The sequence below is a fragment of the Myodes glareolus genome, chromosome 2 (assembly GCF_982192425.1).
Source record: "Myodes glareolus chromosome 2, mMyoGla1.1, whole genome shotgun sequence".
Taxonomy (NCBI): domain Eukaryota; kingdom Metazoa; phylum Chordata; class Mammalia; order Rodentia; family Cricetidae; genus Myodes; species Myodes glareolus.
In genome coordinates, this window is record NC_142027.1 from 70,907,001 (window position 1) to 70,931,426 (window position 24,426).

Here is a 24,426-nt window from a genome sequence, read left to right on the forward strand (position 1 = left end):
AATTACAGTTACAAAGTAGCAATGAAATAAGCTTTGTGGTCGGGGGTCACTGCAACGTGAGGAACTGTATTGAAAGGTCACAGCATGGGGAAGGTTGAGAGCCACTGCTCTCGAATGATGGACTGAGGGCTGGACCAGCCATCATCACCTGCCAGGTGTGGGAGAGCCTCATGTTCCTGTTTGCTGTTCCAGTTCACCCCCTCCCACAGTGGCCGTCTCTACAACAGGCTTTGCTCCTGTCTGTGGTACCCCCACCCCATTCTTTTCTTCAGATGCTCACTTTATTTTAGGCCTCCTGCAGCTTCCTGTTTCCCCCTTTTCCTTTGTCTTATTATCCTGACTGGACCACTCCTCTCTCCCCAGCTTTGAAGCTAGATGCCTGACTTACGGGGAACTAAGACTGTCTTGAGTTTGGGGCGCCCTGTGCTCTTTGTTTAGAGGTGTTAGTCTCCTGGAGTAGAAACCGGAGATCATCCCAGCTTGTCTCTGGGGACCCCTTGTCAGACATTTTGTTCCGGACCGTGAGTCCAGGCCATCCTTGTAAGGCTACCAGGATGATTCACCCAGGGAAGATGGCATCACTGGTCACTCCCAGACCCACTTGGGAAACACTACAGGGACGCTTGAAGAATAGGATCTTAAAAATGGAGAATCCAAGGAATGTTTTCTTCACTATAAAAATCACGAGGCGGCATCAGAAAAAAATGTGAAAAAAATATGACAGACAAAATTATAGGGACAGGAATATGGCTCGTATTCCTGTCACCTGAGACAACCCAGCCTTCCTCAAAAGCTTGGGCCATGCCTGCTGGGTGAGGGGAACCCAAAGCTGACCAGGGCAGAGAGATGGCTTCTCTAGTTTGCCAGGCCCCTGCTGAAGCAGGTGCCAGAATGCTTAACATGATTCTCTGTGGTCTTGGTTTTTTTCTTAATAATTTAATAAAGGACTAGTTTTGTTTTACAGAATATCATCTTACTATTGCAGTGATGGATCTTAACTATCTGGAACATAATTTTACCAGGTGGGCTACTTTGTGTATTCAAATACAGGTAACACACAATTTATTATTTTCCTCAATTTTTACCACGATAGAATACATACAAAACTTAACAGGTTAACTATTTTAAGTTTTATTTTTTGAAATTTTACTTTGGTTAATGTTAACTGGGTTAACTGGGAATGGGGCTGGCAGCCTAGGACCAGTTTGTGGGGTTTCTTTCCCCTTTACATGAGTTGCAGAGAAGGAACTCAGGTTCAGGTCTCAAGGCTTGCCCAAGCGACCTTTACCTGCCGAGCCATCTTTTATTTTGTCTGAGGCAAGATCTCATTATGTAGCCCAGCCTAACCTAACCCCGAAGTAGCAATCCTTCTGCCTCAGCATCCCGAGTGCTGGAATAATAGGTGTGGATCGCCACGCCCTGCTTGCCTCAACTGTTTTTAAATGCACAGTTTGTGGCGTTGAGTGCACCATAATCTTGTACAGCTGTCACCATCATCCATCTTCGGAAAGTTTTCAGCTCCTCAAACTGAAAACAAACCCATTGTTAATCCCTACCCTCCACCCCACTCCGTGGCAATCACTTTGTTATACACTGTCTTTGGGAATTATATATATATATTATAATGTAATTTATAACATAATATAATGTGAATATATATATATATATTTCCTAAAAGTGAAAGTGCACAATATTTTTTTTTGAGGTTGGTTTCCTTCTCTCAGCAAAATTCCCATATTCCTTTTCTCCTTAAAACTGGAACAGATTCATACCCATTTTTATTTGTACCACGTTCTATGATCTGTTCAATAATTCATTTGCTGCTGGGCTTGGGTGGCTCCCACTTCCGGCTGGTAAGGTTGCTGCTGCTGCGACTATGGGCAGATAAGTCCTGCCCTGGGGCATGTGCCCAGAGGAGGAATGGCTGGATGATGTGGTCCTTCTCTATGTGACATTTTAGAAGTGCTGTCCTGCCCTCCGTGGTAGCTGTGTCATTTTATATCCCTGCCATTAGTAAGCAGTCACTCCAACTCATCCACCTCTGTTCTGACACATTGTATTTTGGATCTTTTTCTTCCTCAGAGTAGCACCTGCGGGGTGTGTGTGTATGTGTGTGTGTGTGTGTGTGTGTGTGTGTGTCCTTATAGTTTTCCCCTCCGTAATGCAGTGGTGTTGGGCATTCTTTTGTAGCTTTATTGGCCACCTGTGTGTACTCCTTGGAGAACTGTCTGCCCGGATCCTTTGCCTGTTTGGGGATTGCTTTCTCACTGTGAGACACTCTCCCCTCCACCCACAGCTCGGAGCAAACATCCTCCTGGAACACCCATGACTCTGCAGTCACCATCATGAGCAGCACTCGCCAGGGACCCGGACACTCTTAGGAAACTCATCTCTGGAGAAACACCACTAATAACTGGGTCTGGATGGGGATGAGTCTGGGAGTTGTCGCTGAGGATTTTAAGGAGGTGACTGTCCGCTTGTTTGTCCCATTATTGTTATTCTATATATTTTCAGTATTTCAGGCATCATACTTCCAACAAGAGCACGGTGCCTGGCGCAGTCACGTGCTACACATGATGTGTCTATCAACAGTGAGCCACGCATATTCCAGTGGTTCCCTCAGATTGTATCTCCCGTGACTTAGCCTTCTAGGTTTGTGTAAGCAGTCCCTGATGTTTACACGTGATGAAATCCCCTGACGATGCATTTATCACAAGCGTCTTTGCTGTTGAGAGATGGGCAGCTGTACTTTATGTACCCCAAATTCAGCCTCTTTGGTACAAGCAAGGGATGGTGTAGGCACTTCCTCACAGGCGGCCTGTGCTCTTGGCTACTGAGAGCATTGGCCTTAGGGACAGGGAAAACTGAGGAGATTCAGGGCACCCCTACCTATTCAGCTACTGAGTGACATCTTATCATGCACTGTGAGTCTCACATCTAATTTGTCTTCTATCTCTGAGTTAATCAGGCAAGGCAGGTTGCTGCTGAAGCTCATCGACTTCACACAATGGGACAAGAAGGCTCGGAGAGGGAGGGTGAGCACTTGTAGAGCTGAGACTTGAAGCCGTTGGAAGCAAGAGCCCTCTCTGCATCAGGGATCCTGTTCCAGACTCTTGGGACCACACTGAGTGCTGGGTTGACGTTCACAGCCATTCGCTCTATCTTCCTTTACTGGGTCCCTCCTTCTCCACTAGACAGTCTCACTCCATCTATGGACATGCCGGATTCTCTGTCCTTAAGAATCCTCTTGTGCTGTGAAAATGCCCTGGACAAGGCTGTGATGGTGAATAGCCCCTGATGTTTACACATGTCCTTGTGTTCTCCCAGGCCCGTGGGAGTCCGGGACTGAGTGAACTCTCATGCAGATCGTGGACGCTACATCGTGGACGTCTCATAGTGACCATCAGGGCACTGCGATGAGGCATAAGCCTGAGTTTGGATGCCCAGCACTTATATGGCAGTAGGGTATAGCAGCATGTGCCTGCAATCTCTGTGATTGCTGAGAAGCCGCATTTTGGGAATACACCTGGGGCTTGCTGACCAATTTGGTCTATCCAATTAGTGAGCTCTTGTTCAAATAAAGACTTTTTCTAAGAAAGAGAGAGAGAGAGGTGAAGGGCCAGCTGGATGGCTCAGCAGATGAGGGAGCTTGCTGTCAAACCTGACATCCTGAGTTGGATCCACCCACATGGTAGGAAGAGAGAACTGCCTCTTGAAAGTTGTCCTCCGACCTCCATGTATGTGCCCAGACAAATAAAGAAATAAAACTGAAAAATAAATAATAGGGTGAAGAGTGATTGGTGAAGATGCTTGATATCATCATATGACCCCCACGTGCATGCACACACATGTGCACATGCACACACATACTTGTAACACACATATACCACACACACCACAGCACTCTGAGCCTTCCCTTAGGACCCTGTCTCCTGCTCCTGCCTACTTCTTCCCACACCGGGTTTCCTGGCTAAGGGCTTCACCACACCCCAGTGCCTGGCTGTTCTCTCCGTCCTTCTCCATCCCCTCCTCCCTTATTCTGCCACTCACTGTGGCCTCTATAAACATTAATTGTATTTATTTAATTTATTATAATCTTGTGTGTGTGTGTGTGTGTGTGTGTGTGTGTGTGTAGGTCAGAGGGTAACATTGCAGAGCCAACTCTCTCCTTTATGTGGGGTCCAGGGTCAAGCCCAGGTCTTCAGTCTAACATGCTCTACTGCGGCCTCTGGTCTCTGACTGTCTGTCTGTCTGTCTCACATACATGCATACACATGCACATGCACACTCAAGCATGTGTTTCGGGAAGCTCAGACTCCATCTTCTTCCCATCCCTTTAATGTGGAGTCTATTTTAAGCCAGGGTGCTGGTAGTCTCTAGATTAGGTACCACTTTTGTGCAATAACTCCCCACTACCTCATGCCCTCGTGTCTTTTTCTGAATCCAGATGTGGTTTTAGACTCCCTTGGGAAGTCCATAGTGGGATCAGCTTTGCCCCACAGCTCTCTCTTCCCTCATCATTCAGCTCTCTAGTCAACCACTCAGTTATCCATGCCCACATCTGGCTGATGGCCTTTACACTTTTTTTTTTTAAAAAAAATAATCACTTTTGGGACAGACTGTCAATGGTCCCCTAAAGGCCATTCACTCCCCATTCCACAGCTGTGAGAATCTTGCTTTGTACAAGGTGCTTGGCTCAAAATTACATTCCCCTTGCAGATGGGAGCAATCACGTGACTAAGCTCTGTCTAGTGGGGTATGAGTGATATTGGAAGAGTGTAGCATCTAGATCATTTCCTTAAAGAGAAGGGCCCAAACCATGCAGTGATGGCGCAAGCATTTAATCCAGCACTCAGGAGGCAGAGGCAGGCAGATCTCAGTGAGTTCAAGGCCAGCCTGGTCTACATAGAGAGTTCCAGGACAGCCAGGACTGTTACACAGAGAAACCCGGTCTTGGAGAAAGAGAGAGAGAGAGAGAGAGAGAGAAAGAGAGAGAGAGAGAGAGAGAGAGAAGCCTAAACCTAAGTGTCTCTTTATCTCTTTTCTTGCCTTTCATTGGCTTTCCTTTGGCAGAAATGTGAACACGAAGGCAGGTTGTTCAGGAGCAGCTTATAAGGTGACAACCATGGCCTGAGGATCAGCTGATGACATCGTCAATGTAGCAAAGCCACCATTCCACATTTGGATGGAAACACCACCATGAGTCAGCTCTTGCAATATTGGCCTCCGTGGTGATGGTACCCCAGCAGCCCTGCTTCAGCAGGACCTTCGTGGCTATAAACATTCCATTGCCAGACTCCACCAATTGGCTATGCAAGCTACCTATCAATGCTTCATCATCTGCCCAAGCTACACTGTCATGTTTATCGTGTTTCCCCACCCCATGTCCTTTAGTAACCCACACTCTACACTGTCACCCAAACTATCCATCTTCCACATCAGCCGTTCTTCTCCTCGGCATCAGCAATTTCCCAGACCAAAGAGTTGTCTGTCTGGGGGCTGTCCTATACATCACAGGGCTTTTCACAGAGTCTCTTCTTCCATCCCCTAGACGCCAGTATCCTTTTCCAAATGAGGAGAACAAAAATGTATTTAGACACTGCCAGATGTCCCATGGAAGCCACCACGGCACACTGATCTGATCACACACACACACACACACACACACACACACACACACACACACAACAGCTGAATGTTGCTGCATCTTGCAGAATGCATATTTGGCGACACTCTTCCTACGCTGGCCTTGCCCTCCCCCTGGATGGCGATTCTGCTTCTGACATGACCCTGCTCTAGGGATTGCTATTCTGTTTCTCACACGCAGGGTATGCTTACTGTGCACACCTCTGTGCCTTTACAGATGCCCTTGCTTCTTCCCAGAATGTCCGAATACCTCCTCATTCCATCAGGAGCAGTTCGAGCGTCTGCTCTGTGAGAAAGCCTTGTTCCGTGGCCCTCAAAAGCCCCATGGAACTTGATTGTTGAGGTGTTTGAGTTCTCTTAGCATGAATTCATTCCTGTGTGTTAATGCCTAGTCTGAGACCTGGCACAGAGTTTGTTGAATGAATGCTGGTGCTTAGAGTGGGGAGGGGAGGTGGTGAGTACAATGGTAGGGGGAAAGACAAGGGCTTTGATGGAGTGAGCCCGCTCATGGGCCCTACTCGTGAAAGTGGCCTCCAGGTGAGAGCAGGCATGATAATATAGTCCCTAGATGGGACAGAGCCCATGGGTGGGGATTCCAGGAAGGCAGACTTCAGTTTAATAGAAGGCAGAATAGAAACATAACTTTATTTATAGTCAGACAGTGGTGGTGGCACATGCCTTTAATCCCAGCACTTGGAAAGCAGAGGCAGGTGGATCTCTGTGAGTTCGAGGTCTACACATTGAGTTCCAGGACAGCCAGGGGCTACATAGTGAGACCCTGTCTTAAACAAACAAAACACAAACAACCTGTATCTACGAATCTCTTTGAGATTCACAGCTTTGGGACTCAAACTAGACTTCAGAGAATAGCTGAGAACCATAAGCCACCCATTGGCACCTTAGAGGCCCATGACCATTGCTGCCTCAGAGATGGAGGGATCATGGCGAGGGGTGGCGTGAGTTGAGGGGACCTAGAAGGAGAGAGGTGGAACGGCTTTGAAGGCTATTTAAAGGGGATGCTGGGGCTTTGTTCTGTCCTCTGACTTCTGGGGGGCCATGATTGACAGCCAGCAAGATTGTTCCCCATAGGCTGAGGTGTAACTGAGGAACAGTGTTGCTCTACAGCATGGTGATAATGCATCCAGAAACGACTGCTACCTTGCTGTAGCCATGCTGTCATCTGTAGAAAAGCTGGAACAAGGGCCAGGAAAAGTGCTGTGCAGGGCTAGCAGGGAGAGTGGCAGGTCATCACACTGTTCCCCTGGGAGGGGTCTCCTCTGGCAGTTAGAGCCTCAACTATCCTTACCCCCACTGTGGTAAGTTGTGTTGTTGTTGGTTTTCTTTCCCTTGGTTTTCCAAGACAGGGTTTCTTTGTGTAGCTTTGGAGCATGTCCTGGAACTCACTCTGTAGACCAGGCTGGCCTCGAACTCACAGAGATCCGCCTGCCTCTACCTCCTGAGTGCTGGGATTAAAGGTTGTGCTCCACCACCGCCCAGCTTCCTGGACGAATTTTAATTCTTTTGGCCCCATACATGGGTCCAAGTCCTTTTTTTCCCTCCCCGGTTTTCTGTCTGAGGAAGACAGATGCCAGGCATCCGTTCCGAACACTCTTGAGCACAGGTACGTTCACCGTCATCCTGTGGGAGTGAGACGACCCTGGCAAATGGCTTTACACATCCTGCCTGTGGTAGAACAAACTAGGTTGTTGTGTTGCCCACAGCCTTGCAGCCTTCGGTGCTCGCTGTCCTTTTCATTTTGTCACTCTACTGGGAGATCCATGGGATGACAATGCCATGTGGTAGGGTGCTAAGAGGGATTTCCTCCACAGAACAGAAGCTGGATCCCAGAGTCCTAACTGCCCCATCCTTCGTGTGTGTGTGTGTGTGTGTGTGTGTGTGTGTGTCTGTCTGTCTGCCTGTGTGTCTGTGTGTCCAAGAGAGAAAGTTCATGTGTATGAGATTTGTTGTGTGAGTCTGGGTGCTAGCATACCGCGTGCATACACAAGCCAGAAGACACCTTTTGGGAGGCCTTCTCTCTTTCTGCCTTGCTGAGGGAATCTTCCATTCCTGCTCTGCAGCAGCTCCAGGCTGACTGACCTACGAACTCCCAGGTGCCTCTGCTGTCTCCTGCTCCTATCTTGACTTAGGAGGTTTGAGACTGCAGGGGTGCGGGCGGCTTTTTCATCCAGTTCTGTGGATCCATCTCCGGCTGTGAGGCTTGTGTTGCAAGGACTTTGACCCATAGAACCATCTCCAGCTCCCCTGTACCCTTCTTAACCAAAATAGATCCACGTGGGTTTGGGGGAGGGGGACAGATTTCCCTTGAGCTCTTCAGCAAACCTGGCCCTTCTGGTTCTCCCCCACAGGATAGACAGAAAGTGTGCCCTGAGGCCACAGGGCCTAGGGCGGGTGAGTCAGACTTTTCCTTTTAGTGGTAATGTGCCTCACTTGTGGGGGCTGACTGGGCACCAGCTTGCTTTCTCATACTTGAGGAAGCGCACGTGTAGGAGGATGGGCAGGGCACCCAGGGTGGTCCTCCTGCATGTCCTGGTTACCGTACATCAGCTGCGTGTTAGTATGAGAACCAGAAACTTGGCCCCCGCTCCCCATGCCAGCGTCCTACAGATAGCTCTGCTCATGCTTCTTGTCCCTCCCCACTGCCTGCAAGGCCACACACACAAGGCATCCCAGGCTCCCTCAACTCCATCCCAAATCTGGGCTTCAGACAAATGCGACATTTGCTTCCTTGTTCCGCCTTGATGGTTTCCCTTATCCGCTCCGTTGTGTTTCAGCACCGTGCCTGCAAACCTGCAAACGCTTCCTTCCACCCTTACCCCAAGGACTGCTCAGTCTTTCATACCCCACCCTCTGTTCACGGTTCTCCCGCCACAGAGCCTGTCGAAACTGTGCGGTGTTTTTAATCTCTTGAAGTCATAGCCTGTCTGAGCAATTAGTCCTTTGGATATATGAACAGCATAGAAGCCACAAATTTGGATCCTCTCTGCCCCTTGATGTGTGACCTCTGGGGAGTCAGCATGGGCCTGGGTCTTGTGTTGGAGACAATGACATCATTTGCAGTATAGAGAACCATCGACAGACCCTCCGTCACCCCTCCCCATGGAAGGCGATATTTGGCAATGTCTCAGGACATTTTCTGTTGTCACCACTACACAAGTGATGCTGCTGGCTTTTAGAGGATAGAGACCAGAGATGCTCTTGGGTATCTGAGCCTGCAAAGCACTGGGCAGCTACACACACACACACACACACACACACACACACAAATCACCAAGCCCTGAACATCACCGTAGTATGGTTGAAAACAAAGTGTAGAGGAAGCAATAGAGAAATGCAGCCCAGGTCCTTCCTGACATCCATCTACAGTCGTGCCGCTTGGACGGCCATCCTGACATGCGTCCTCTGTCGACTACAGCTCTCAGCACAGAGCCAAGCACTCTGACTGTGTGTAGGAACTGGATGAAGGAAACAGGACACACAAAATATTCTTATTTTTGAAGGGACACAGGCAGGAAATTGATGCCTTTGGGTTCAAGAGGTGGACCAGGGTTGTGGGGGGTGAGAAGGGAGGAGTTCTTCTGGGGGCTATTAGTGGGAGAGGAGTCTGAGGCCCCGAGAGCTGGTGCTGGGGGTGTGGCGGCCGAGCTCCCAGGCTCCTTGTTTAACAGCCAGGACACTTGTCTCTGGCCATGATTCATAGTGCCATGGTGAGGCGTGATTCAGGCTGTTGGGTTTGAGCACCCAAATGACTGTTTCAGTAATAACCCGGCACTTTTATGTCCTCCTTTCATGGCAGATCTTAAAGCTCTCTGCAAACATTAATTAAGGCTCTTGGCGTTCCACCAGGTGCTGGGTGCAAGCACCGCTCTCGCCGCTTGGTGGAGAAGGTGAACTGAGTCAAGTCACCTTCAGTCTCTAAGTGGTTCCTGCTTTGTTTGAGGGTCGCGAAGCCCCTCCCCAACTGTGACAACCCTTTCTTCTTCCCCAGAATCTCTTTGGGGGGGGGGATGACCTTGAAGAGAAACTGTATCTTGGTTCCCTACCAGGGTAGGGGCAGCAGGGCAGGCTCAGGCTCTGATGCAGAGGTGGGAGGTGTGGAGAAACCTCAATCTCAGTCACCATCTCCATGGCTGTCACAGTCCAGGGAAGATGGCCTCAGAGGGACATGAAGGGCTGCTTTTGGAAGAGCCATGGTTCTTCCTTGGAACTTAAAATAAATGTCTTTTCTAAAATGTTAGCCGTGGCAGAATTGGGTGAAGTATCTGAGTATTCCTTATATTGGTCTTGCATATTTTCTGGAAAATAGGAGCTATTTCTTTATACAAACTTTAGAATTAGGGGGAAGGGAAGGGAGGGGGAGAGGAGGAGGAAGACGAGAATGGCCACAGAAAACAGGACTTGAACCACCCCTGGGCTGGTGCCTCAGGCAAGTACAGGGTCTCAGTCACTCAGATTCAACGAGGTGGCAGAAAACCCCCTTTCCAGCATCACAGTGGACACAGAGTACAAATTCGGGGAAGATGGGGAAGGGCGGGGCGGGGTGGGGGAGAGAAACTTATTTTCCAATTCAGTCAATGAACACCGCTTGAGCTTGAACGCAGTTCCCTGATGATGTGCCCAGAGTCGGGTGCCCCGCCCCGCAGGCCGACACTGCCCCCTGCGGTGACTCACGAGGGGATATTTAAATGACAGGGAGGACCCAGAAGGCCCGCACTCATGCTGCAGCCTTGAGCCCGCCAGGTCCTCCTCCTCTCCTCACCGGCTCCCTCTTGTTGACCGGGCAGCCGCGTGGAGCTGCTGGTAAGTGAGTGCCAGCCCTTCCCTCCCGGCCGCGCCCCACCTCCCGGCTGACCAGAGGATCCCGGGAGAGATTCCAGAAGGGGCAGGGCTGGCTCGTGCCTGGGATGCTCTGAGGACCTGGACAGGTACAGCCTGCGCAGGAGCTGGGAGAGCCTGCCCCCCACTGCTCCGGTCCCAGGGTCTAGCTGTGTATCTTGATGCCCTTGTTTGCTTCCCTTGTCTTTATGGTCTGTGGAGTCAGCTTGGGGTGCAGCCGGGAAAACTTTTGACATGCAGGGAATTAGTTGAAAGTTGACTGAAGTACAAGGTTTACCTCTTCCAGGATATCAGATCCACAAGGGTAGGAGTTTCTCTTAGGTTTCAGCTGTTGGAACCTGTATAATTTTTTTTTGCACCTACTGAGGTGGCTGCTTATAGGGGTCCTTGCGCAGAGATCTGTCCAGGATGGTGCACTTTGCCTCACGGGGTTTCTGCCTGGGAGAAGTCAGCTCTCTGTCATAGATTGACAGGGTTGTCTGCTGGATTCCAACGGATGTGTGGTCTCTCTTTAGGAATGCCAATATGTAATCCAACTATCAGCTCAGGTGTCCAGATTCTAGCTCTGTGTGTGGCTTAGATGGTCCCATTCTGGTCACCTCGAAGTGTCACAGGGCCTAGGTCAGGGGAACTGATGAGTTTGGGAAGGAGTGGCTGGAGGTGGATTTGTGATGAGAATTGGGTGCTGTGTGTGTATACATATACGTATATATGTAGATGCATGCATTCATGCATATATGTACATGTGCATATATGCATACACGCGTGTGTATATGTGCGTGCGTATATATGCATACATGCATATATGTATATGTATATATATATACATGTATGTGTGTATGTATGTATGTATTCCAGGGCTGAGGATCAGGGAGCTGACTGGGTGGGTTTTAATCCCATCCTTACCTGAGTCTCTGCACACAGGCATAGGAATCAACTGTGGAAAAGCAGAGGCTTCTGAACCTTTCAACCTGAGCCATTCTACCTTTAGGGTCCAATGCACTGCCCCAGCACAGACTCATGACTCCCATGATGACACATGTGCTCACTGAGTGTTGCCTGTCCCCCCTCCCCCCGCGCCAGCCTCTCTTCCAGGGTAGCTCGCTGCCACTACCTATAGCAGGCAGCTCTCAGATGTGCGGCTGAGCCCGCTCTGTGACTTGGAAATTCCCTTACTGGGTCTTTTTTTTTTTTCCCCCTTTCTGCATTGCCTGAACATCTGGAGTAAATTCAGGGCCAGACAGTCCAATTGTCCTGTGGTCGTGAGTCAGCTGTTGGTCTCAGCAGGGACAGTGGCAGGGGAGGCACGTGAGAGGGTCCTGGCCAGGAAGAGCTCTGAGAAGACCCCACAGCAAGTAGAGGGAGACCCGTCCCAAGGCTGGCTAGCTAGTCCCCAGGTTAGCTCTGCAAATGGAGGCTGTGAGGCATGGGTGGAAGTCACCCCAGAAGTGCAGCTATGGCAGCTGGGAAAGACGTTGCCCAGACTTTGTCCTGCCAGCGCACACACGAAAGCTGTGATTACAGATGAGAGTTTGCTTCCTGACTCCTGACCACAGTAGAGCCGCTGAAGCTGCCCGTGCCGGTGCCTGCCTTGGCTGTGGGATGCAGGACAGGGTTGCTTCTGAGATGTTCTGATTGGAGACCACAACGTTTTCCGCTGCTTCAGACCAGTGCTCCACTGGGAAGGAGCCTCCCATTGCTCCACTGGGAAGCAGCCTCCGTCTCTGTGCTCTGTGACTTCTTATAAAAAGGCCCCACTTCCCGACGTCTGCCATGGTGCCAGGCAGTTTGTACTCTTCCAGCTCTTGTCTAGCAAATTACAGCCCTGCTCTGGCCTCTGCAGGAAGCCAGGCTGGGCCTACCCCAGGCTTGGGAGGGTCCCCACAGAGGGCCTGGGGAGAAATTGCTTTTTCTTATTTATTCTCTTTTTCAAAAACAAAACAATGAACAATATTTTGGCTTTGAAGGGCCCTGGAGGATGTGGTTGTGACAGTCTTACTGTGGGATTCAAGGGTCCATTGTCTCTGGTGTATTAGTGTTCCTAAATCATGGGCTATGTATGCAGAGATTACCAAATTCAACCCTTCTGGTGCCCCCTCCTTCTGAACTTCTCTCCCCTCTTCCAGGTTACTCCGTTAACCCTTAACAGCACAACATCAGGGCAGCCTTGCGGAGTGAGTTGGAGGAGGACTTGGACTTGGCTAATAATACTGGATGGTGGAGGGTGATTGTATATTGGCCAGTCAGGTTAGGGGGAGGGACAAGGTGTCTCCCTCTCTCTCCCTGACACTGCCCAAGGTGGTAACTCTCACAGACAAGGCCCTGTAGTAGCCCATGGGGAGGTCCAGAGGTTCACCGAGCTCCGTGTTGAGTCTTCGATTGCCTGTGTGACCTTGGGTGAGTTCTTTCTTCTCTACGGACCCATCAATTTCTCAACTACAAAACAGCCAAATGGTCTGACCTGATGACTTCAAAGGGCCCTTGTACTGATGCTGTCCCGGATTCCATGAACTCTCTCTGGAAACAGCTTGTAGGCTCAACTCGTACAAGTGGCAGACTCCAGGTGTGTCTAGAAGACGAAACAGCCTCCAGTCTCTCCTATTCCCGTGCTTTCTCTGTTCTTGGTGACTAAATAACACAGGCTATGAGCGTAGAGCCCAACCTAGAGGTTAGGAGCGCTGTGGGTGGAGCCCCCAGAGATTTGATTTTGCTCAATAACAAGCTAGCAATAACCAGCCTCACTTTCTTTTATTGGGAGCCCACTTTGGTCCCAGAAACACATTAGGTCCCTTCATAGTCGTAGTAGTGATGCTGGGAGATCAGATCTAGTGTGTGTGTGTGTGTGTGTGTGCGTGTGTGTGTGTGTGTGTGTGAGAGAGAGAGAGAGAGAGAGAGAGAGAGAGAGAGAGATCCCGAGGTCTGACCAGGCCCAGCCTCTTCTGATTTCACGCCTCTTAGACTGCACCCAAGAGCAGCCAGTCTGAGGACAACACGGGTGGGACTGGGCAGTGCAGGCCCAAGCCTGGCCTCTCTGACTTGGCTTAGGGGCCATCTCACTCCAGAAGAGGCCTTGATTAGGAAGCCATCTTCAGCAAGGGTCACGGGCATGAAATAAGATCCTCTTTGTGGGCCTCTGTTCCTTCCGGTGCACTGAGAAGGGCGGGAGAGGCCCTTTAGGGTCTTCTCAGGTCTTGGGCTGTGTGAAGATACAGCGGTTAACTCATGGGATTGTCCTGCCAGGGAAACTTCTGAAACATGCAGGTGTGAGAGAGTTAGGGTTTTCAAGCCTTGGGGTACAGTGGGACCTAGGTGGGCGGCTCTTCATGGGGAATAGAGGACGGAAGAAAGCTAAGTCTTCATTTTAGGTTCCTTTTTGCCTTTAGCAGAGACAACACTAGAGCTATAAGGGCTTCAGAAGCTTTTCCAGAAGGGAAAGCCAAGGCCTACAGTATTTACCTAAACTCGGCTTGCTAATGTCAAGACCACTGTAGAATAGGTGTCTCCCTGGATCTCTTCAAAACTCTCACTTTGTGGCCTTGGAATAAGGAGTCTCTTTCCAGGGAACACTGTGCTTAGGGAACATGAACAATGGTACGAATCCAAGAAAGCCCAGCTCCCAAGCAGAGACGTCCAGGGCTTCAAAGCTAATTATGTGTTCGCTTGTGAGTCACAGGGTGTTTCTGCAAAGAGACCCACAGCCAGCACCCTGTTCAATCGTTTCCACTCCTGGGGAGGGGCTGCGTCCATGTCCAGGTGAGCCATCTGTCCTTCTGTCTGTCTGCCCAGCTTTTCTGACTACATGGGTCCGACTGACGCCAGGTGTTCCCCCCTCCCCAGGGGCTGGCCCAAATGATTGAGGACGCGCTCAATGCCTGGAGGAGGAGGCTGTAATTAGGGCAGCTTTGAGGGCCTTTAACTGCCATTGTCGTGGCTGCCAAGCAGCACTGGGCAGCGTGGGCTATTAGGCCGACATCGGCGGTCTCCTTGAGGCCAAGGGCCATGGGCTGCAGCACTGCCAAGAGTTTAAGGTCTAGCCCCAGGCAGGCTTTGAGTGCTGCATCTGCTGGTGTAGGGCACCTTCGTGGTGCTCTCTGCAAGGGTCAGGAGCAGGCAGGTGGGAGGAGCGGGGCTCCAGCTGTCACAACCACTGGAAAACTGGAAACAGCTGCAGGCAGCACTGGGTGGGCCCAGCAGAGGGGGGAGGATTTATAAAAAGACATTGGGAATTCTTGAAATATTTGTTGTGCTGAGTGTGGTCCATTTTAGACAGCAATGCCTGTTCCCACAGGGAAATATCTCTTTGGTTTTCCTCCTAGGCTACCACCAACCCTTCCACCACCACCACCACCACCACCACCACCACCACACACACGCACACACACACACACAGCTCCAGAGCTCGGAGTCTTCACGGGGCTGGCCTGATATCCCTGCCTAGCTGGGGGATTGGTCCTCAAAGGAGCTGCTTCCTATAAGAAAAGCAACAGTCAGGGCTTCCGGGTGACAGGCACATAATCACTCTCCATTACTTGGGCTATGACATCGTCCTTGGAGCTGGGCAAAGGAATATTTATGAAAACTTAGTAGTTCAGACTCAGCCGGGGTGAGTCTCACACACATCTACCAAGGGGATGGACAGACACAAGCCCTGACTGCCCAGCCTTCTGGAAGATGGGTGGTTCTCACTTCCATTCTCTGGGACTCTGCCATGGAACCTGAAGTCTTAGCCACGGTCTGGGCATCTGCTGTCTTCTCCACTGACTGCTTGCTCGGAGTGCAGGGAGGAATCTTCTCTTCGTCTCAGTCTGAAAGTGCGCAGCTATGCTTGAACACGGAGCTTGCTGCCTCGGTGAGACTGTGCACACTAAGTGTGAACTGAACTCGGCTGCGCCACAACCCAGGCACGCTGGTGTTGGTCTCTGGCAGTTCCTCACACTCTGGAAAAGCTCGTGGATTCTCTGTCTCCTTCCGGCTATCTCTCTGCTGCTCCTTCAGTGGATGCTTGGGTGGTCTATTCCTCTCGCCAGCCTCCAGGCCACTGGTTCTCAAAAGTTACAGTGATGGAGTAGCAACGAAAATAATCTTACGGTTACCATAATGTGAGTAACTGTATTAAAGGGTTGCAGCGTTAGGAAGGTTGAGAACCCCTGATCTAGGAGTTCTTTAAGAAACCAGTTTGTCAGCCGGGCGGTGGTGGCGCACATCTTTAATCCCAGCACTCGGGAGGCAGAGGCAGGTGGATCTCTGTGAGTTCGAGACCAGCCTGGTCTACAAGAGCTAGTTCCAGAACAGGCTCTAAAACTGCAGCGAAACCCTGTCTTGGAAAAAAGCCATAAAAAAAGGAAACCAGTTTGCCATTAGCTTTAATGTTCAGAGTGGAACCAAGCATGGCACAATAAGAAGGGGCCTGATCCGGGGCTTCTGAGTAAGACCAACACCCCTTCCCCACCACACTCCCTACTTCTCTCGAGACTGTTAGTTTTTGTTGCAGCGTTGTTTCCTTGTTCTTGGCAACACAAAACCTGACATTTTGGAGATGAAGCCATTTTTTCCTGCGCTCTCTTTGTGTGTGTGTTTGTTAGGGATGGGGTGGGAGGTGTGCCCTTGTGCCTTTGGGTACACACGCGGAGGCCAGAGGTCAACTTCACGTGTCTTTCTTGATTACACCCCTTCTTAATTTTTGAGATAAAATCTTCCACTGTACCTGGAGCGCCTCCATTCTGCTAGGCTGGCTGTCCAGCTGGAGAGCTCCCAGGGTCCACCTGTCTCCACTCACCCAGCACTGGGTTGACAGCTCTTTGTGCCTAGACTTTTTTTTTTTAATTTTTTTATTAATTTTTATGGTTTATTTATCTTTTATGTGCATTGGTGTGAAGGTGTCAGATCCTCTGGAACTGGATTTTCAGACAGTTGTGAGCTGCCATGTGGGTGCTGGGAATTGAACCCGGGTCCTCTGGAAGAGCAGTCAGTGCTCTTAACCGCTGAGCCATTTCTCCAGCCCTGTCCCTAGACTTTTTAATTAATTTTCTTAATTTTTTTTTTTGACCAGCTCTCACTCCATAGTCCAAGCTAGCCCCAGGCTTGCGGGAATCTTCCTGCCTCAACTTGAGTCACTATGCTTGGATCTGTGTGTCCTCTGTGTAAAAATTTTTCTCTCTCTTTTTGGACCTGACTCGCCGTTTAAATGTGGTCCGCATCTTTACCTGCCTCCTAGACTTTTGCCACCAGACTCGAGGGGCCATGCAGTTCTTTTGTCTTCCCCCATAGTCATGCATACTTAGGCAAGTCCTTCATCAAAGTTCAGCAAGAAAGGGCGGAGAATAAATGAAAAGTTGAGGGCTCTGTGGGTGGGAGATAATAATAGGGTGTTTCTCAGCTGCTTTTTTGGTCAGGGAATGAAAGGGGTGTAGGAAGCCTAGGCCAGGGTGGGGAGCTAGGTTCAGGACCCCATCATCTCAGGGTACCGAGAGAAGCTACCGAGCGCCCCACCTTGCCCAGTGTGTGCCTTGACTGCCCACTGGCATCCCTGCCTGTCATCAGTTTTGCCCCTTAGGAGGGGCACTGCACGCCACCCAAAGTTTTCACCTGGAAGTCTGGGGACCGGAGCCTTAAGACTGGAGCCTCAGTTTCCCTGCTGCCTGCCTCCCCATAAAATCATGAGCGGTGGCAACTTCTTAGGCCTCAGGAGTTATAGGCTTCTTTGAACTGTGGGCAGAGATCATGGCCTCTCATGTCTACACAAAAAATCCTTAGTCCTTTAGCTAAGCCGGCCAGACAAGAGACACGCGGAGGGCTTGCTGCCTTCAGGGGCCCATCAATGTGTACTATGGGTAAATTGGGAACAAGAGCGTGCATTAATACAGCCATGCATAGGATGCCCTTTGAGTCTGTTCTCCCATCTAACTCACACAACCACCCCAAGAAAAAACAGAGGTTGTCTCCCCTACTTAGCAGATGAGGAAGCTGAAGTTTGAGGCCTGAGAATTCTCATTCAAGGCCAAGCAGTACCTCGAATACCCATGTAGGGAACTACGCCCTTGGCTCTGTATTTAGCATTGCCATAGGTGACTTCAAACCCCAAGCCTTCCCTGTATTTGGCTCCTGCGTCTAAGGAGACATCTGGACCCACTTACACCCTTCAACTTTAAGTGTGTCTTTGTTTTCAGGGACTTACTCCAGGCCACCCAGTGTTTTCCTGTGGGAACCAGGACTCACACCAGGAGCCACACCCTAGGCATCAGCTGAGGCCCAGCCCCCTCTTCCAGACAGGCAGCCTGTGGTGCAGACAGCGGCTGCTTATCAGAAGATGGCTTGGATTAAATCTAAATGAAGCACATGTGGACAGCCTGAGAAAGGGCCAGGGTGGTGTTGGTGGCCAGGGGCTGGTAGGGAGGGTCAGGAGAGAGGGCAGGAAGAGCTACTTGGGGTTAGTAGCTCCTCCCTCTGCTGGCCCTCACTGCCCCTTCCTGTGGCCCGAACATCCCAGGCTCAAACCTTATTGATAGACTGACTTATTTTCAATGCCTTTCTGGTCCTTCCAACCAGGCCATGTTCTGCCAGCCATGGGCTGAGAACTATAGAGGTCATATGGTACAGTTCCTCAGGGAATTGAAGAGGGGGCAGGAGACTGTGAGAGTCTCAGGTGGGGGAGGGCCTGACAAGGACTCGCCACAGCTGCCTAAGACCTGCACACAATCGAGCCAGTCCACATTCCAGCAGGGGTTTGGGGAGGGGGCTTGTGAGCCCCCACCCCTAGCCGAGGAGCTATTGAAAGTTGAGTTTTATTTAAGGGTGTGGCCCCTGGTAGGTAGACTCTGCTCGAGTGGCTGGCCCCACACCCATGTGTGTATGGGCAACACAAACTGGACTGCGTGGGTTACTTTTAAAAATAAAGAGGACGTGAATTGGGATGAGATGAGTAGAGAGGTGGGATGTGGAACCAGGCAGAACTAGGAGGAACAAAGAGGGGCGGGAATAAGATCGAAATACAACATATGTAGGCACAAAAATTCTCAAAGACTTAATTAGCAATATAATACATATTTAAAAAGATACAGTTTCTGTCTTAGCAAGCTGCAAGATGGAAGACAACACCCTTAAAAAGCTTGTTGGCTAGGGAAGGAGACAGATAACATCCACCTAAGCTTAGCTGGCTGTGACATGGTGGTGGCAGGGTTATTACCCGCACAAGGGGCATAGGGGGTGACTAATACCTACTGATGAGATCTAGAAAACTTCTTTGAACTTGACCCAGAAGCAGGAGGAAGGCTTGAGCAAGCACAAGGAGCTTTTGGGTGAGGCGATTGCTCAGGCAAGGGTGCAGACGTGGGAAGGCCAGGGGCTCTCTGGTCAAAGCAGAGAGAATGTTGAGTTCCATGTATGACCACAACTCACACGTCTTCTCTCTTCCCACACAGGCCATGTCACCGAAATATTATCTCCTCTTGCTGGTGGGCTGCCAAGCCTGGGCTGCAGGCTTGGCCTACTATGGCTGCCCTAGCGAGTGTACCTGTTCCCGGGCCTCCCAGGTAGAGTGTACAGGGGCACGGATTGTGGCAGTGCCCACCCCTCTGCCCTGGAATGCTATGAGCCTGCAGATCCTCAATACGCACATCACCGAGATCCCAGATACCCCGTTCCTCAACGTCTCAGCCCTCATCGCCCTGAGGATGGAGAAGAACGAACTGTCCAACATCATGCCGGGCGCCTTCCGCAACCTGGGCTCGCTGCGCTACCTCAGCCTGGCCAACAACAAAATACAGATGCTGCCTCCAGATCTCTTCCAGGGCATGGACAATCTGGAATCCCTCCTTCTGTCCAATAACCAGCTGGTTCAGATCCAGCCAGCACAGTTCTCCCGGTTTAGTAATCTTAAGGAACTCCAGTTGCATGGCAACAATCTGGAGTACATCCCCGAAGGTACCTTTGACCACCTGGTGGGACTCACCAAGCTCAACCTGGGCAAGAACGGCTTCACCCACCTGCCACCTAGGGTCTTCCAGAATCTTGGCAACCTCCAGGTGCTCCGGCTGTATGAGAACAGGCTTTCAGACATCCCCATGGGCACGTTTGATGCTCTCGGCAACCTCCAGGAGCTGGCCCTCCAGGAGAACCAGATCAGCACACTGTCCCCCGGCCTGTTCCACAATAACCGCAATCTCCAGAAGCTGTATCTGTCCAACAACCACATCTCGCAGCTGCCCCCGGGCATCTTCATGCAGCTGCCCCAGCTTAACAGGCTCACGCTCTTTGGCAATTCCCTGAAGGAGCTCTCCCCAGGAGTCTTTGGGCCTATGCCCAACCTGCGGGAGCTTTGGCTCTACAACAACCACATCTCCTCCCTCCCCGACAACACCTTCATCAACCTGCCCCAGCTGCAAGTTCTGATTCTTAGTCACAATCAGCTCAACTCCATCTCCCCGGGAGCCTTCAACGGCTTGACGAACCTGCGGGAACTGTCCCTCCATACCAATGCTCTGCAGGACCTGGATGGGAATGTCTTCCGCGCCCTGTCCAACCTGCAGAATATCTCCCTCCAAAATAACCGCCTCCGACAGCTCCCCGGCAGCATCTTCGCCAATGTCAACGGCCTCATGACCATCCAGCTGCAGAACAACAACCTAGAAAACTTGCCCTTGGGCATCTTTGACCACCTGGGGAACCTGTGTGAGCTTCGTCTCTACGACAACCCCTGGAGATGTGACTCGGGCATCCTCCCACTTCATAACTGGCTCCTTCTCAACAGAGCCCGACTGGGGACAGACACTCTTCCGGTGTGTTCCAGCCCAGCCAATGTCCGAGGCCAGTCTCTCGTCATCATCAATATCATCCCTGGACCCAGTGCCCAGGGTCCTGAAGTATCTAGCTACCCAGAAGTGCCACGCTATGCTGACCCTAATCTGCCAGGGTCACCCAGCTATCCCGACACCACCTCCATTTCCTCTACCACAGAGATCACCACCGCTATGGAAGACTACACAGATCTGACCACCGTGGAAGTCTCCGATGACCGCAATACCTGGGGCATGACTGACGCCCAGACGGGGCTGGCTATTGCTGCCATTGTGATCGGCATCATTGCTTTGGCCTGTTCCCTAGCTGCTTGCATCTGCTGCTGTTGCTGTAAGAAGAGGAGCCAGGCGGTCCTGATGCAGATGAAGGCTCCCAGTGAGTGTTAGGGAAGCAGGCTAAAGCAGGGCTGGGGAAAGATGACACCAGAGGACCAAAGCGTGCAATCATTCAGCTTCCAAACCTGGGTCCACACAGACAAGCTCGAATGGCCCAAGGGGAAAATGCCTCCATCTTGTCCTGAGCCCCCAAGTCTTCTGTAGAGAAGCAGGCATTTCAGGACCTTTTACTCCCAGAGAAATCGAATTGGTCATTAAGCAAACAAACAAGCAACCCCAGAGGGATCCTTCGGAAAGCCCCTCTGTCAAATCCTCACTGCTACCGAGAACAAGCTTCCTTGCACCCAGCCCCTCTCAGCCTCTGTAGACTCAATGATGACAAGGCCTGCTCACGTTATAAGATAGTTCTCTGCCGGGACAACCCGCGCCTCAAAGTATTATATAAGTTGATTTTTTTTCTTGCTTCTCTTTTTGTGACATAGCTTGACTCTGTTCCCTCAAGTGAGAGGTCTCTCTTGTGTTTTTGCTGCCAAAGGCAGTCTTAAGTTCTCTCCGTGAGAAGGTTTGGATCTTTTAGCTCACTGCACTGGCTTGGAGCATGCGCTGTAAGTCAGAAAGACACCTCTGCTGTTGGTCCCTCGGGCAGAGCTGTCATCAGCATCTGTTGCAACAAGTCCAGCCCTTTGGAGAAGAATGTTTAGAGCCACCAGTGTCCCTCCGAAGATCTTAGCCCTTTACAGTATAAAATCACGCAGTCACTAAGCTCTCAAAACATGGAAGTCAGCTCATTACCACTGGCTAAAGGACGCAGCCTGCTGCCCAGGGTCCTTGTACTCAGCCCTTCGCTTTCCCTTTCCGATTGTGTATTGAAGGATCACGTTCATACGAAAAGCGGGAGTGATCGCGTGCAGCCTGAGGCATTCTCCCAGTCTCAGTAGATACCTGTGTGATCAGCGTGATACCAAGAACTGACATCCCAGTGTCTCCACTCCAAGCTTGTTCTGAAGGACTTCTGGAGACGCTGTGGACTTTTCCTAGCTTTCCGTGGGCTAGGGAGGGATCCTCCCAGCCTCCCCTACCCCTCCGTGGGCAGCTTTTGCAAAGGTGTAGCTGTCGGGAGTGAGAAAGAGAGAGAGGTACAGTCAGGACAAGTGACAACTGAGCTGGCCAGACCAGAAGCATCTGAACTACAGTAGCCTGTGCAAGCACGCTTCTTCCCCGCCAACAAGCCCTGTTCTGTTCATTCGCATCCCCTCAACCCGTCCTTGTATGGGTATTATATGCCCATATCTGTTTCTAATTTTTATTCTCCATTTGGGGGAAGCAAAATAGCTCAGAGATGAGATCTTCCAATTGAATAACCAAGTGTAATGGAAACCAGGAATTGTGGTCAAATTCTTCATCAACACTAGTCAGCTGGTAGCCAGACTACAGGGTGTTCAGAGGCAGCAGATCTCAGGGCATGCTGGAAGTTCACGTGAGGGCGTGGGCTCACTTTGCTCTGGGTTCTGGTTATGAGCTGCATGGTTTAGTTTAGAGTCTTCTCTTTGAGTGGCAGTCACAATACATCTGCCTTGGCTGTGTTTTCTGTTACACGTGTGCCTATTTCTACACTTTCAATAGTTATGATCAAGGCGACCTAGCTCTCTCAGGACAACTGATACACCTGTGTAGAACACAGTGGGAACACACCTTGAATCCCAGCATGGGAAGGCAGAGGCAGGCAGACCTCTGAGTTCGAGGCCAGCCTGGTCTACAGAGTGAGTTCCAGGACAGCCAGGGCTGTGTATAAAAACCCTCCCTCGAAAAACAAAAGAGTGAAACAGAGAATGTCAGGTTTTCCTATCCATGAGGGAAGGACTCCGGCTGACTGCTGGACTCAGGAAATGTATCTCCAACCTGCAGTGGTGCTTACAGGGCAACAGAGAGCCTCCCCTCCAGTTCCATAACAGAATAATACAGAAAGAATGCCAGCACACTCTGCCCTGGGGAATCTGATGTCACATGGACCAAGGCTGTCCCTAACCTCAGAGAGAGTGTGAGCGTGTTTCTGCTGACTGGCCTGTTGGTGGGCCCTGAGCTGAAGAGAGGGAGCTGGGCCTGTTTTATGGCAGATGGAAGCTTGGCATGGTGCTGCATTCCCCAGAATCATCTGATGATCCTTGTGAGCTACATCCAGCCTCAGGGAGCTAGGGCTGGGGAGAGGTGAAATCCGCAGTATCCAGGGTCCCCTACCAGTTATAACCTGGAGCTGGTGATCACTTCTGACATTGGCCACGACAGTGATATACCTTACTGGTCCAAAGGCTGGCCTGGGAGCAGCTGTCTCTCATGGCCTGCCTAGGAGCTCGCAGACAGTGAGTAAGCTCACGGGTGCTAGTGACGTGGGAGCCTCTTCCTTCCTCCCCACTCCGGTGTCCAGATGGTGTCATCGGACCTGTTCCTTATCCATGGGCCTTTCGATTTCTCCACATCTTCTCGTCAGAGAGGGAGATGCTGGGAACACTGTGGAGGGTTCTTTCCAGTAGGGTAATGCATTTGCTCAATTCTTGGAGCTGGAATGAGCTCTGTAGCCCATAGAAGACTGTGATCTAGCGCAGAGTTCAGCCCTCTTACCCTCTCTGTTCACTGTTTCTGGACTACCACTGCCAGCATTTATGTGGAGCAGGGAGGGGAGTGGATGCTGTAAGAAGTTAATAAAGGCTAACGAGAGTCACCATGTTAACAGATGCTGGGCGCCTGGGTGCATCTCCTTCTCACCTTCTCCACTCCTTGTGAGTTTAGTCCCACCGCTATCCTCCTGTGTTGGAGCCTTTTCTGCACAGTGCCCGGCAGACCATCCCTACAAAGTCTCGTGGGCTGTCTAGGGCTTCCATCACGGGACCAGAGGAAACAGGCTGTACACATACATCTGGGTTCTTGGAGCTTTTCACTGGCAGCTCTACAGTTCCCACAGGCATCCAGATGGAACTCTGGAATCTGCTTCCAGCCTTGGGAAGGATATGGAGAGCGGGCCAGTAACCAGAGTCAGGGAGCAGGCCTTGCGGTATCCTAGACTTAGCTACAAGCTACTCCAAGGTTCAGGCTCAGACCCCACGGTCCGAACCAGATCTGGCCATTGAATGATGGTGATCTCAGGAAGGAAGCCACCAGTGTGGTGCAAACAGGGCAGCAGGAAGCTGCAGGGTGAAATACCACCTGGTCCCAGAGCCCTAGGAGAGAGTGTTCTTGCCTCCCGCTGCCTTTGCTCTGCGTTCTAGAACAATCACAGTTGCCTTACTAGACGATCCTTGCAAATAGTCCCAGCTGCTTGGCAGTGCATTTAGAGCTTTCTAGGCCCCTGGTGTTTGATAGAATGTGAGCCCTGGTGGGCAGGTTGGGGGTCTGTCCTTCGCTAGATGCTGCTTGTGATAGATTTGGTGCACAGAATCAACAATAAACGTATACGTGGGACAAGTGTGTTCTCTGTGGACATCTTGGTGAAGGGGGTCTCACATCTGTGAATGTTGCCCTTGCTGCCATTATAAAACTGGCCTGGATGGGTTGATTCTTCACAAAAATTTGATTCTGGGTAGTGAACAGCAGTGGCAAATAATATCCACAGGCCACTGTGGCCAGGGGGACCTTTAAGAAAAAGTTGACCCGTTTGACAGATGAAAAAAGTGAACTCAATACAATGAATTTCCCAGAGTCACCTTGTGAACTATTGGCTGGCTGCCCTCCCCTAATCACCCAGAGTCCCCTGGGACAGGCTTCTAGAATTCCAGATAATGGGGAGAAGGACCAAAGCTGCATGCTT

The 24,426-nt window shown here is 50.8% G+C and overlaps 1 protein-coding gene across 1 annotated transcript; it reads left to right on the forward strand.

The window, feature by feature from the left end:
* Positions 1-10,382: 10,382 nt before the first annotated feature.
* On the forward strand, positions 10,383-24,083 carry Lrrc15 (leucine rich repeat containing 15). The gene is made up of 2 exons (XM_048453955.3): positions 10,383-10,464; positions 18,918-24,083. Exon 2 carries the CDS (start codon positions 18,921-18,923, stop codon positions 20,676-20,678), a length of 1,758 nt encoding a protein of 585 aa, XP_048309912.3. The 5' UTR covers positions 10,383-10,464; positions 18,918-18,920; the 3' UTR covers positions 20,679-24,083.
* The last annotated feature ends 343 nt before the right edge of the window (positions 24,084-24,426 follow it).

Excerpts from the sequence above, each read along its gene's own strand:
- Lrrc15 (XM_048453955.3), top strand. The coding sequence starts at position 18,921 with ATGTCACCGAAATATTATCTCCTCTTGCTGGTGGGCTGCCAAGCCTGG.